The 13,298-nt window shown below is 34.4% G+C and overlaps 2 protein-coding genes across 2 annotated transcripts; both read right to left on the bottom strand.

The window, feature by feature from the left end:
- Positions 1-521: 521 nt before the first annotated feature.
- Positions 522-8,436, bottom strand: LOC306851586 (coatomer subunit delta-like). The gene is made up of 10 exons (XM_079387944.1): positions 8,235-8,436; positions 6,800-7,063; positions 6,538-6,717; positions 6,220-6,422; positions 5,980-6,144; positions 3,169-3,334; positions 2,847-2,994; positions 2,613-2,727; positions 1,737-1,941; positions 522-1,647 (listed from the first exon to the last, which is right to left on the bottom strand). The coding sequence occupies exons 1-10, from the start codon at positions 8,235-8,237 to the stop codon at positions 1,558-1,560; spliced, it is 1,539 nt and encodes a 512-aa protein (XP_079244070.1). The 5' UTR covers positions 8,238-8,436; the 3' UTR covers positions 522-1,557.
- Positions 8,437-9,990: 1,554 nt separating this feature from the next.
- On the bottom strand, positions 9,991-11,574 carry LOC306851326 (alpha-crystallin B chain-like; the record flags this gene model as incomplete). Its single annotated transcript, XM_079387484.1, has 3 exons — positions 9,991-10,182; positions 10,492-10,614; positions 11,386-11,574. 3 exons carry the CDS (start codon positions 11,572-11,574, stop codon positions 9,991-9,993), a joined length of 504 nt encoding a protein of 167 aa, XP_079243610.1.
- Positions 11,575-13,298: the final 1,724 nt, after the last annotated feature.

Genomic DNA, 13,298 nt, shown 5'->3' with positions numbered 1-13,298 from the left:
AAATAGTACAGTTGAAGTAACATATACAGTTTAGCATCATTATACAAAACTCCATCATAACCAATCAGAATCAAGAGTTCCAAAGAGCCATATTATAGCAGGCGTAAATGATCTCACTCACAGTAATTGTATGAGACAAGGTGCCCATATCATCGTGGAAGTGATTCATTGGCAGGAATCTCCTCCACTCAACCATACTTAATGCATTATCAGCTCTAAATACCATTCCTCACATTCCTGTACAAATCCAGAACAGTCAGCCAGTCCACTAGGCCAAGACCCAAACCAGGCCTGGGCATTGAATTTATCATTAGATAATACTCACCATTCTTACAGCAAAAACAATGACAGTCACTTCAACACGCCACTACTCAACAAGCCACCTGATTTGAGGCACTGATTTATGATTTGATGGCATGATTTATGCTGCTGTATCACTAATACAAATATCATGCAGCTACAAGATTCAAAATCCTAGGAAAACCCACATATTAAGACAGGAAGAGCCCAGAAAATACACTTTAATTAAATCTGACTTTATTATTGATTAAAGGTATTCATAAGTATCTTACAGCAGAATGGAATGTCACAACCCTCCCCTGGCGTTCCGTAATCGCCTTTGAGAGTGCGCTGATAAATGTATTTAACATTATGGAAATACAATACAAAAAAAAAATAATTATATATATATATGTTTTTTTTTGCTGGGAAGCCAAAAAATTAATAAAACGATAAAACATTTAAACTGATTACATGTAACATTACTTTACAAAACAGAGAATGAAAAATCTTCCTGTTTTGATTATTATGCAAACAAATGATTACATAAATATAACTGCACCAAAAGAGGGGAAAAACTAAAAGGCAAATAGCATTTGTGCTTTTTTTTTGATGTAGACAATGATATTCATATTCACTAAGAGCTAAACGGCAGAGGTGTCACTTTAAAGAGATGAAAAATTATGAGTCTGAATTTGGACTGCACATTTAATGCAGTGTCAGTTCTTATTGCACAAGCACAGCTGATTTATTCATCACCCACACATTCATTTGGTACTATAATATTAGGTCTGTTTCCATATTAGAAACCAGCATCTATTCTTTGATGATTAGAAATAAAACCAAATTTCTAATGAGCTGATGCGGATCACGTGGTTCGAAAAAAGGTCAATTACGTTGCAACTCTAAACGAAATCCATGCAACAATTATTAATTTTCAATTTGAATCTGTCTCTTTGATGGGTCAAGAGGGTTCATACAGGCTTATAACGCATCTGCTGTAGGATGACACTGATCTTCCCTTGATGTCTACAGGTGCAGTGCTTTATTTGAATTTCTTTTGCCTTTCCTGGCAGGTGTAGCTGACTGCACTTAGTACTTGAGCAGCTGAAGGTCCAGTTTATATAAAGGTAGATTATTATCCTTTAAGACAAACAGAAACACAGAAGTACTGCAGCCCATGTCAGAGAATGTTTTGAGTGCTCTGTTGACGTACAGCACGCTCTCTGATCCGTTAAGCTGGCTGGCAGGTTAAAACAATCTTCCACCAGGAAACATTTACAGGATCTCATACTTATCCACAACAAATGACGTCTCTGAGGAGAATTTGACTGGACTGCCTCCTTCTACGTATGTCACCTTGGCCACCTGAGGAAACAATGGATATAAAGTCATTTCCTTTCTCACTAGGGCTCATTTTTGTTGTCGGTTTATTTATGAAATTGTGCATAACTTGCCTGAATGTCACAAAAGTTTCTCTTGGAGACAAAAAAAACATGGATTGGGAAGAAGTCGTTAGGTTTGCCATCTATACTGAACTCCAGGCTGCCACTCTTGTTTTTCTCATCGATGACAGGAAGTGACCATTCCAGGATGTTTTTTCTGCTGTCATGGTTATACTGCCCATCCAGATCACCGACCACAGGAGCACCGACACCTGACCTACATGATCACATGAGACAAAGGTTGTTTATGGATATGGATTTTGATGTTTATGTGTATTTTGCAAATTGAAAATTATACTTTTTAAAATTATTATACATACAGTTCAAATGAACGCAAAAAATACAAATATAAAAATAAAATATATATATATATATATATATATATATTTTTTTTTTACTTTGTCATTTTTTTATTTTAATTGTATGTATAAAAAATGTACATATACATATATATATGTAGTGTTTGACAGCACTAATATATATATATATATATTCATGCATATGTGTTTGACAGCACTAATATATATATATATATATATATATATATATATATATATATATATATATATATATATATATATATTAGTGCTGTCAAACACATATGCATGAATATATTTAAGAAAAATATGCTAGGTTTTTAATATTAAATACATACATAATATAATTTATATAAATATATACATGTAAATGTTTTCAAAATATATTCTGTGTGTATTTATATATATATATATATATATATATATATATATATATATATAATAAATATACAGCACACACATATGTAAACAAACTTTTATTTTGAATGCGATTAATCACGATGAATCATTTTGACAGCACTGATATATATATATATAAAAAAAATTTTTAATGATCTGAATATGCACTTACGGCAGAGGGATAGTAATGACAACATCATTGAGTTCAAGTCCCTCATCCTGAAGCTCATACTCAATGTTGACGTCACAGCCACTTCCACTTCCACTTTCTGATGGCCAACAGTTAACTGAGAGCACAAAAGGTACATGCATGATTGAAATGTTTGTGAAAGTGCATTTATACTAAATCTTTGAGTTCAATAACTTTACTAATTAAAACTTCATGCAGAAGTCAGTCAAGACTTACTGGTTAAAGGAATGAGGGACTCATCTGTGCTCTGTAACCTCCATTTCAGCACCCCCAAATCAGTGTTGAGAGGGAAGGACTTTTCCTGGTTTTTCAGACTGATCAGGGACTCGTTGGTGAACAACTTTTTATCAACATGAGGATGAGTCTGAAGAATAAATGAAACAATGTGAGTCACATGGGCAAGATAAAAGATTTTTGAAGGTCTGAAGGTCACTAAGGGTGCAGTGTTCTTTTCTAAAAATATCAGACTGTGAACAACTTTCCCTTCAAATATATGCTGAGACCTTGACATGCTGTGTTGTCTCTCACACACACACACCTGTAGTTGGGCTCCCTTCTTGTCATTGTTGTTGAGGAGTATGGAAATGCGGCCATTCTTTTCATTTGTAACTTTCAGAGTGATAATGCCCAGAACCTCTATGTTCTGCAGCCCACCATCCCGACCACAGGTCAGAGAGATCTTCTCCTCCACCCTCAGATGCACACTGGGAAACAGTTAAAAAACTATAAACAATAGTAATAATCAAAAAATAATACCAAAATAATGTGAAAATACACTAGGCCTACTGTTCAAAAGTTTGTCATCAATACTATTTTTTCATATTTTTGAAAGTCTCTTATGCTCACCAAGACTGCATTTTTTTTGTTGTAAAGACAGTGATGCTGTGAAATGTGTAATGTGTGAAATACTGTGAAAACGAATCGAATCATACGATTCCCAGCGGTTTCAATATAACGACGCGCTGAGGAGCCGGTTTTTCTGTGGAGATCGTTTTAGATTCAGATTGAGATTTTTAACATAAAAGCTGGAGTACAATTAAATGGATGAGCCTGTCCTACTGCCATTGAATAGCAGAAGAAAACGTCACCTCAAAACTCTGCCAGTTATCAGGCAAAAGAAAGTAGATACAGTGGAAGCGGCTCGGTCGCAAGTGTAGCATGCATTACAGTTTTTTGTGCAGTGCCGTTACTTTGAAGGAATCTTTATTTATTATACATCAATCAACAGCTCAATTTCACTAACAACAAAGTCAAACAAGATGCCATTCTTCTGTCTCATATGGATGTTATGCCAGATGGATGTATTTTTAATGTTGGGTTGTTTGTGTAACGTCTGTTTTTTGTTGTTAAAATAAAAATGCTGCCATTTTGTGCCATTGTGGTTATACAGTGTGAATCTTTTCTTTTTGTTTTGTTTTTTATATTTTTGCCTGTATTCAGACAGGGTTTCTAGTTGCATCTTTAGTTATTTTTCAACTATTTACTGTAGGGATGCACAGTAATCACAGAAATCGAAATCGGCCGATAATTACTTTAAATGTAAATATCGGCATCGGCCTGACATGCAAAATTATGCCGATATGTCTTGCCGATAAGGGTAAGGGGTTAACTCACATGTGCTCAGGGTGTGCTAGCGATTAGATCACGTCAGCAATGTGGCTCATTCTTGAAGCAAAGTTTTGTCTGAATGATGAATAGATTGACTGTTTTGGATCGCTGCATTTAATGTGTGAAGGCATGTACAGAATGACGCGTTCGGTGTGGGATAGAGTAAACAGTTATAGCACAAGCAGGGGCAGCAGTGACAGCCTCCCCCAGGTCCTAATGCCCGTTCGGTAAGTAGTTTTAATAGTAGGGGCGCAGTTGGCCTACTTCTAATTAAATTAAAAGTAAAATAGCCTACACAAATAACATTTAGACTGTGTTTCTGATTAAATAAAGCAGTAATTGATGTAATAAAATAAGTATGTTTTGATTTAATGGTCAGAAGCTATAGCTTACATGAAGAGAAAAAAAAAAAAAAAAAAAAAAAAAAGAAAAAAAATCACAAACATGACACTTGTAAATTAAATAATTTTATATATACTGATTTATTCCTTAATGTGTAACGTTTTATTTTTTAAACAGATCATGAGCTCTAAAAGATTTTCAGAATTTTTACAACTCTTTTGTTTTGGACCATCTACAAATGTTAAATCTTAAAATAAAATATTAGGGTTAACACTGCATCTTTCTGGGGGAAAAAATGCAGCGATTGATATAGTTGATTTATATTTATTTTCAAAGCTTCAATGTACTGTTAAAAAACCTTTATTATTTTTTATTTAATTCTAATAAATAAGTTCTTGTTAAAAACTAACCAAAATGAATAATATTTTGCTTATAATTTCTGCACAGGAGAGACTTGGTGTTGTTTCCAAACAAAAGGAAATATATCGGTATCGGCCAAAATGAGTTGAAAAATATCAGCATATCGAATATCGGCAGAATTCCAATATCGTGCATCCCTAATTTACTGTCTTGTCCCAAAGAGGTGGATTTAGAGGTTTTAGCAAAAAAAGCACAAGTGGATTTAGCTGGTTTTGACGCAAAAGAAAATCTAACTTGTTAAAAAACAATGGTTTGTCTAAAGTGATATATTTTTTTAAAAGTTATGTTATTCACTAACTAATTACCTTATCATTACTTTTAAAATGAAACTACTGAACCTGATCATAAGAGCCTGATAAAAAAATGCTCATTTAAAGTCCGTGTAAAGAGAATTCTGAGAATTGTTTCTAAACACATTACAAATGTTAGAAATGTATTGCTGAAACACATTACAAAGACTCTGAACTAGGTAGTACTGAATTGTGGAGTTAAACCGTTAAACAGTTTTTCACCAATTCGGTGTTCAGGATTTTTGGACAGGACACTATGTTGAGAGGTCAAGTTCTTAGTTTTGTCTTTTTGAATGTCTGTGATGTTAGATATAGCCTACAAATTCTAGGCAGGGACGGTTCCAGGGTGAATGGATACCCGGGTCTTAGCCCAGACACATCAATATGTGGCAGAATACATACAATTTAAAAACATGGAGCGTTCACAATTCGCATCTGGAAACGCAAGCTTTACAACTCACTGCAGCGCTGACGTGCGTTGAGCGCTGGCGCGCGTTTGCCACGCGTCTACAATTAAATTATGAACTTGCACGCTCAAACATGTATGGCTGTATAAATCCAATTAAGCTACTAGGTAGTTTTGTTAAAAAAATAACAAATAAAATATCCTTACAGACTACAAACTTTTGAATGGTATTAGAATGAGAGTAGAATGTGCCAGATACTAAAATGAAATGAATATGCAATACCTCTCTATATTAACTGGAGGCTGAAGGACTTTAGATGCCTCTGATGCCTTCCTTCCTGCACTGGATGTGATGATATTTTCTCCTTCTGACTTTAGTTTGTCCACAAAGTTATCTACCTCTTTTCCTTTGACACCCAGCTTCAGTGCTTTACCAGACCCACTCGGCCTATAGGAAGAACAAGACAGATTAACTTCTGTATGCTTATGTATTTAGAACATAGACCACAGTTACCGCTCATACCTGACTGGAGCAGGAGCCACTTTGGGCTTCTCTGGCTCTATTGTATCAGTGAAGATTGTCGCTGATGTGACGCTGCTCATTCCTGAACTTCCAAAACCTCCGAAGCCTGGCGATTTCTTTCCGGCACGTTCAGCATCTTGTCTTGCTCGCTGCAGCTCTTTAGCCTTGCGTTTCATCTCAGCCTTTGCTTCTCTTTCTTGGGTCTGTTACAGTGGATAATTGAGAGAAACCGAAAACATTTGAGTTGGTTCAATAAAAATTTAAAGCAGAGAGTAATTTAGCTCTGGATATTTAATTAAACTTAAGTGAATATCGGACCTCTCTGACAGCTCTGAAGACCTTCTCTTCATGCGAGTCCATCTCAGTAAAAGTGCGAATCTGGGCCAGGTTAACGTTCTCCCGGTAGCCAAGAGCTACAATCTCATCAAATGCAAATATGAGATCAAAACAGTGCTCTGAGATCTCGCTTTCCTCCAACACTCTGCAATATTCAGGGATCTGGAAAAAAAAAAAAAATGAAAATCAATCACTTATTCAAACACACCCAAGAAGTGCAAAAATTGGAAAAATAAAGTTTTACCACTCGTGAGAAAAGTCTTAGTGTCTCCAAGTCCTCCAGAATGTTGCTGTTTTTTGTAGTGATCAGAACCATGTAGAGTTTCTCCAGGGGCTGGTAGACATAGCGCACACTATCCGTCTCCACAAAAGTGTGCTGCTTTCCTATATTCATCAGTTTGGGAAAGGCAGCCAGAAGGCCCTCAACACGGGTTCGCGTCATCTCTACGAACTGTCGTGACACTATGGCTTTTCCTGCCTTAGTGCACACCGCCGCTGCCAAGAGCACCTGCAAAGATAGTGACGTTAAAAACCTTACCTTAAAAATCAACTTACATTACTAGTGCAAATAATAAAATAATACAAATGGACCATCAAAAGGTGATTTAAGATGAAGTGTGCAAACTTCTGACTTGTAGGTTAAGCTCAACGAGTCAATAAAAAATGCAAATTAAAGTATAATATAGTGTTGTTACTGTTAACTAAAACTAAAATGATTAAAAATGCATTCTTTTTTTGTTAATTTAAAATAAAGCTGAAAAGAAAAGAGTAAAATAAAATATTGAAAGTTTAAAAACTTATGCTTAAAAAAATTGTTGTAAAAATGTTTCATCAATTAAAAGAAATAAAATAATTACAAAAAAACCCCTGAAATTTAAATATATTTAAGATAAACAGAAAAAAAATTAAATGATAGAAAATAAAAAGACAAAACTAAATTACTAAAACTTAAAATAAAATTAAAATGAAAATGGAAAATATTAAAATAAAAAGCTAACTCAAAATATAAATGCTATAATAGTATAAAAAAATACTAAATGAATGAAGTTTTACAGGTAACAGTAAAACCGGTTAAACAAAGAAAAAAAATCACTTAGATTTGCCTAAATAATTGTACATTAATAATATTATACAGAAATGCACGATGTGTTCTAACGGCTACTGATATATATATATATATATATATATATATATATATATATATATATATAAACCACAATATATTTTTTTAGATATATAGGTTTCATGAGCTTCATTCTTCAGGTCATTAATATTCAAGTCAACATCTCAATTATCAACGCCAGTTAGCTACAACAATTAACATTCAATATAAAAAAAAACAAAAAACAGACAAAATAAGAGGCAATGTATTATATCAACGTTTTGTCATATAGACAATGACATCTGTTAACTTTTGCTAATTACTTTAACTGTAATTATACTGATGAGAATATAACTAGCTCGCTAACCTTTAGCTGGCTAGCTGTATATATATATATCAAAGATTATCTAGCAACGTTTGCTTACTTCTATAATGTTATTTTATGACAAAAACATATGGAATAGACACTGTATAGTAACTGACACTAGAAATGAAAAGAGTTTTAGACTGTAAGAGTTATGAGCTAGCGCTAGCTGCTAGCTCCGTCCTGCTAGATACACAAAACAAACAATCATACCATTTCTGTTCCCTTTCAGACGAGGATCCGTCAGTGGACTCAGTCAGACACTGTCTGCCCAGCTGTTTTTACAACACAAAATGTCTGAGAAGTGACTTATGCTCTGTTTTAACAGTAGCATGTAGCTTGACTCGTAATATTGAAGAAACAGAGCCACGTCTCCAAAGTCCAACCGGAAAAAGTTGCGCCGTGTGTCAGAAACAGAAGAAAGCTGATGAAGGAGAGATGGCGACATCCAGCGGCGGAGAATAGCTACTGCGCATGCGAACAATCTTCAGACTTCTTACTGGCTTCATGGTATGAATGGAGAAAATACACTACAAAACTCGGGCTCGATAAGATTTGTATATTTAGGATGCATTAAATTGATCAGAAGTATTTATTTATTTATTTAGGATGTATTAAAATGATCAAAAGTGATAGTACATAATTTACAATGTTACTTACATTTGTATTTCAAATAAATGCTGTTCTTTTTAACTTTTAGAATTTTTATTTATTTATTTGACTGTTTTCACAAAAATATTAAGCAAATATAATTTCTAAAGGATTAGATGAGAGTCTGGAAACTAGTAATGCTGCAAATTCAGTTTTGCATAACAGGAATAAATTAAATGTAATTAAATTAGATGTTATACAATAATAACAAAACACTTACTAATAAAAACTCATTTTAAATTGTAATACTATTTCACAATATTATTATTACTGTAAAAAAGGGGGGAAAAAAACGTTGATGAGGGGATGAATTATGAGAAATAACTTGTAGTCGTTTAGTCCATTTTTAAAGATTATTTTGAATCTTTTTAAGTCACTTTGAGGCCCCTTGAATGTTTTCTGAGGGCCCCGTCCCAATAGTTCAGAACCAGTGAAATAGAGTCTCTGGTAGTGAAAGAAGAATTAATTTATTTAGAATTTATGTTGATTTCTTAATTAAAACTTACAAAAAAAAAGTGTGAGGTATTTTTATACAATTTTATATTTAATAGACAGACAGACAGACAGACAGACGGATAGATAGATAGATAGATAGATAGATAGATAGATAGATAGATAGATAGATAGATAGATAGATAGATAGATAGATAGATAGATAGATAGATAGATAGATAGATAGATAGATAGATAGATAGATAGATAGATAGATAACTGTGTCACAGAATCAATGTCTACAAGCATCACATATATAAGTTTACAAGGTCATCTTTATTACTGTCCATTAAGTGCAACAACATCATCAAAACACAGTCATCTTGGTCTGTTGGTTTAGACCCCAGTATCAAATAAACAAGTGCAGCATATTTTACATTTAGATTAACAAAATAGGCTGAAAAATCACAAATGAGTTCATTATTCCAGCATTTATCAGTATTTTAGCCTGGAATGTATTAACTTCAAAAACAGAGCCCAGTGCTGCACAACATCCCATTTCAATACTGCTTGCTCTCAAAGCCAAAGTTACAATCATAATCCAAGTCAACTATATAATTACATACAACGTCCAACTGTAGGCCAGAAATATAACAAACCAAACCCAACTCCAATGACAACCTGCGTTCACTGACCTAAAGTACTGACTTACTGTGCATTTTGCATGATATTGTATTGTTCACAATGGACAGGTGTATTTCTGGTTATATCACTTTGGGTTTATCACTGTGTTACATTTATACACATGGTCTTAATAAAGTAGATGATTCTCTCAGTGGTTGGTTTTGTTTGGAGATGATTGGCAGAGATGCAGCTGTCAACATGTTTACTTCTGCGGTGGTGGCTTCTCTCCACAGGTGATGGAGATGTTGCGCTCAGGGATGTCCAGCATGTGGCGTGGTGTGCAGATGGTCAGCACACCATCAGAGGACAGAGAAGCAGTGATGGCATCTGGATCTACACCGGCGGGGATCTTGTACTTCCTGTAAAACTCCCTTGCCACAGCGCCATGCTCATCCTGTAACAGAGATAGATGCTGTTTCTTCAAACTGAGGTATATCAATAACACAACAATGACGATCAAGGTTATGCACCATTTAGAATTCAGTTGAGAATGTTTTCTTGAATTTGAACTGAGATAGAAAACAAACTAGATCTGAAATTTGAATGTAAAACGCAGTTTACGTAAAATGAAACTTTTAACAAGAAAATATACATAGCATAAATATACATGAACATAATATTAAAAAAAAAAAAAAAAAAAAAAAAAAACACGATTTAAGTTCAAAATGGTGAATAAAATGACGGCGAGTTTGTGTTTTGTTACCTGCCGTTCGTCATGTTTCCCATGAATCTCAATAAAATCATCATTGATCTTGACCATCAGTTCGTCTGGAGAGAAGTGCTTCACATCCAGGTTGATTACAAACCGATCTCTATCCATTCTCATCTGTTCGGGAGAATATGGCAAACTAAATATGCAAAATCTCTGAAAAGATACATAGTTTCTAATATTGTGATTGGCTTGTTCGGAGTTAAGATTTTTCAGATTTTTTTAAAAGAGTCTCTTATGCTCATCAAAGCTGTAATGATCAAAAATACAGTGAAACAGTAATGTTGTGAAATATTTTTAATAATTTAAAATGTTTTATATATAATTGTAATTTATAAAAAATGTAATTTATTCCTGTAATGGCAAAGCCAAATATTCACTAGCCACTGTGATTTCCTTCAGAAATAATTCTTATATGCTGATTTGCTGCTCAAGAAACATGTATTATTATTATTATCAATGTTGAAAACATTTGTGCTGCTTAATATTTTTGTTGAAACAGAATTTTTTTTTTCCTTCTCAGGATTGATTGATGAATATAAAGTTTAAAAGAACAGCATTTATTTAAAATAGAAATCATTTGTAACATTATAAATGTCTTTATTTATTTATTTATGTCCCTTTTGGTCAATTTAATGCATCCTTGCTGGATACAGATATTAATTTCTTTTAAAAAAAACTACTTATTAACTTTTATTTTATAAACTATTAACTACCAGGAATTAACAATGATGAATTAAAATAGTATACTTATTAATTAAAAAGTGCTGTTAAAATAGTTTATTGTTTTTATATGCACTACCTAACGTTAACAAACTGCATCTTATAGTAAAGTGTTTTCGGTAATGCCTAGATTGCATCAATATGATGTACAGAAACTGAACTCACCTCAGACATGCCACTGTCCCACCAGTTTGGAAAACGCCAGAAATAAGGTCGATAGTAAAACATGTAGAAAGGTGAAAAAAGGTCACTGTCAGGTAGGTGCTCTCCGAAATACTGGTCATAAATTCGATAAGGGAAGTAGCCTGGGAACCATGGCCGACGGGACCAGGGATGTTGGATAGAAATTTCCATTGTATCTCAGCGAAGCGGCTGGAGTTGAAAGCGGATCTGCTGCATGTTCTGCTGTGGGTCTGTATTTATGGCCCATCCGTAAACCTTATGTCAGCTACCTACCCAATCCTACTCCAGTTATGAGCTAAAGTGTTTTTTGCTGTCCTCTTCCCCTCTGGCTCATTCAAACAAAAAGCTATTTAATCACCCTTCACTCTCTCTTAGATCATACAGTCTCAAACACCGGGCTCTGAATAGTGTTAATGCCCCTCTGCTCACAAGCCTGGAAAAATATTTGCCTGGCTAAGTTTGAATGGTTCTGAGTGAAGCCTCCATGTCAACTGGCCACATCCCCGGCAAACTCTTGTGCCAGGAGGGATTCTGCCCCCGTGCCCTGAACGGGATACGGCCAGATACTATCTGCTCCCTCCTGGCTGCTATCAGAGGAGAACTCAGGCAGAAAGATAATATTATGCCCTAAAATGGACGGGACTGCAGGAATCAGCAAGACTGGTGATCCGCTGTAATTCAGACGTGATAAATGAGCCCTCTAGGCCAAGAGCATCACCACCATCCCATCTGAGGGAGACAGGTGTTGTGGAATAAGGCTGGAAACAATTGCAGATGTCAGGCCTGTGGCTGTTTTATTCAACAAGTTTGTGGTTAAAATATATACATATTATATTTTGGTTAATAAAAAAAGTTTGAAATCAAGCAGCATTGTCATAATTGCAGCAGAATTGTCTTAAATGAGTAATTCACTAATGGCAAGATGTGGTTTTAATTAAAGTTGACTTTCTATGCAGGAGAAACACGCTTTTTAAAAATCTGCTACATAACCAGAGAAAACGGGGAAAAGGGCGGTGACCAAAAATGGTAGGAAAACTTCATCACCCCTGATGCAATAGGTTTGAGCAGACTATCCATGAGTGGGTATACAAAAATGTGGAAGTATGATCTGTAGTTTTCACAAAATCCAGTGACTTCTATGCTATTCTATTTCTATTTTGCTGACAAATAAATCACACAGAAGTCACTTTCAAACATGACAATTGGCAGAACAATGGTAAATGTGACCACACCTTTAGCAAAAATGTAGGCCCTTCGAATATTGTGTTGGACAGTGGGTTGTCTTCAAGTCAAAAAGTTTGAAAACCACGAAAAGAGATCATCGTAGTTGTACCAGATAAGTTTAGAAGCACATGCAAAGTAGGTTCAGACAGTATATACTGTACATACAAATGCTAACACTACTTCTCTGAAATATAAGTAGCTTGTAACTTTACCAAGCTAAATTTTCATACATAGGAGCTTTCCCACCACTGGCCTTGACTCTCTGAGTAATCTCTTGCAGTACTAGGTTTTTCTAATTCCACTCCAAATCCACTGCCAATATGATCATCCTGTTCCGCACAAACTGGGAATGTAGCCATTTAGGGATAAATGCTTTTCATGCATAACCATGTCAGTGGATACTTTTTTATTAAAACTTAGATATAACGAATAAAGTAAAATGTATATCTCTGTAACTGCACTATTTCTTTCTTGAACTTTTTTTGTAAATAAAGATTGCTTCAGTTTTTCTACATTCTACTAAATTTAATTCAGTGTTACTTGCCTTTTCTTTGTAATTATTTATGAAATTTACAAGCAATTTCCAAGTGAAAATTGTTTCAAAGTAAACAGGTTTTTTTTCACTGTAACAAATATAATTAACAATTCTATTATCATATTCTCCCCATGGA

Source organism: Barbus barbus, assembly GCF_936440315.1.
Source record: "Barbus barbus genome assembly, chromosome: 31".
Classification (NCBI taxonomy): domain Eukaryota; kingdom Metazoa; phylum Chordata; class Actinopteri; order Cypriniformes; family Cyprinidae; genus Barbus; species Barbus barbus.
Note: the sequence above shows the minus strand (reverse complement) of the source record. Positions and strands in the feature narration are given on the sequence as shown.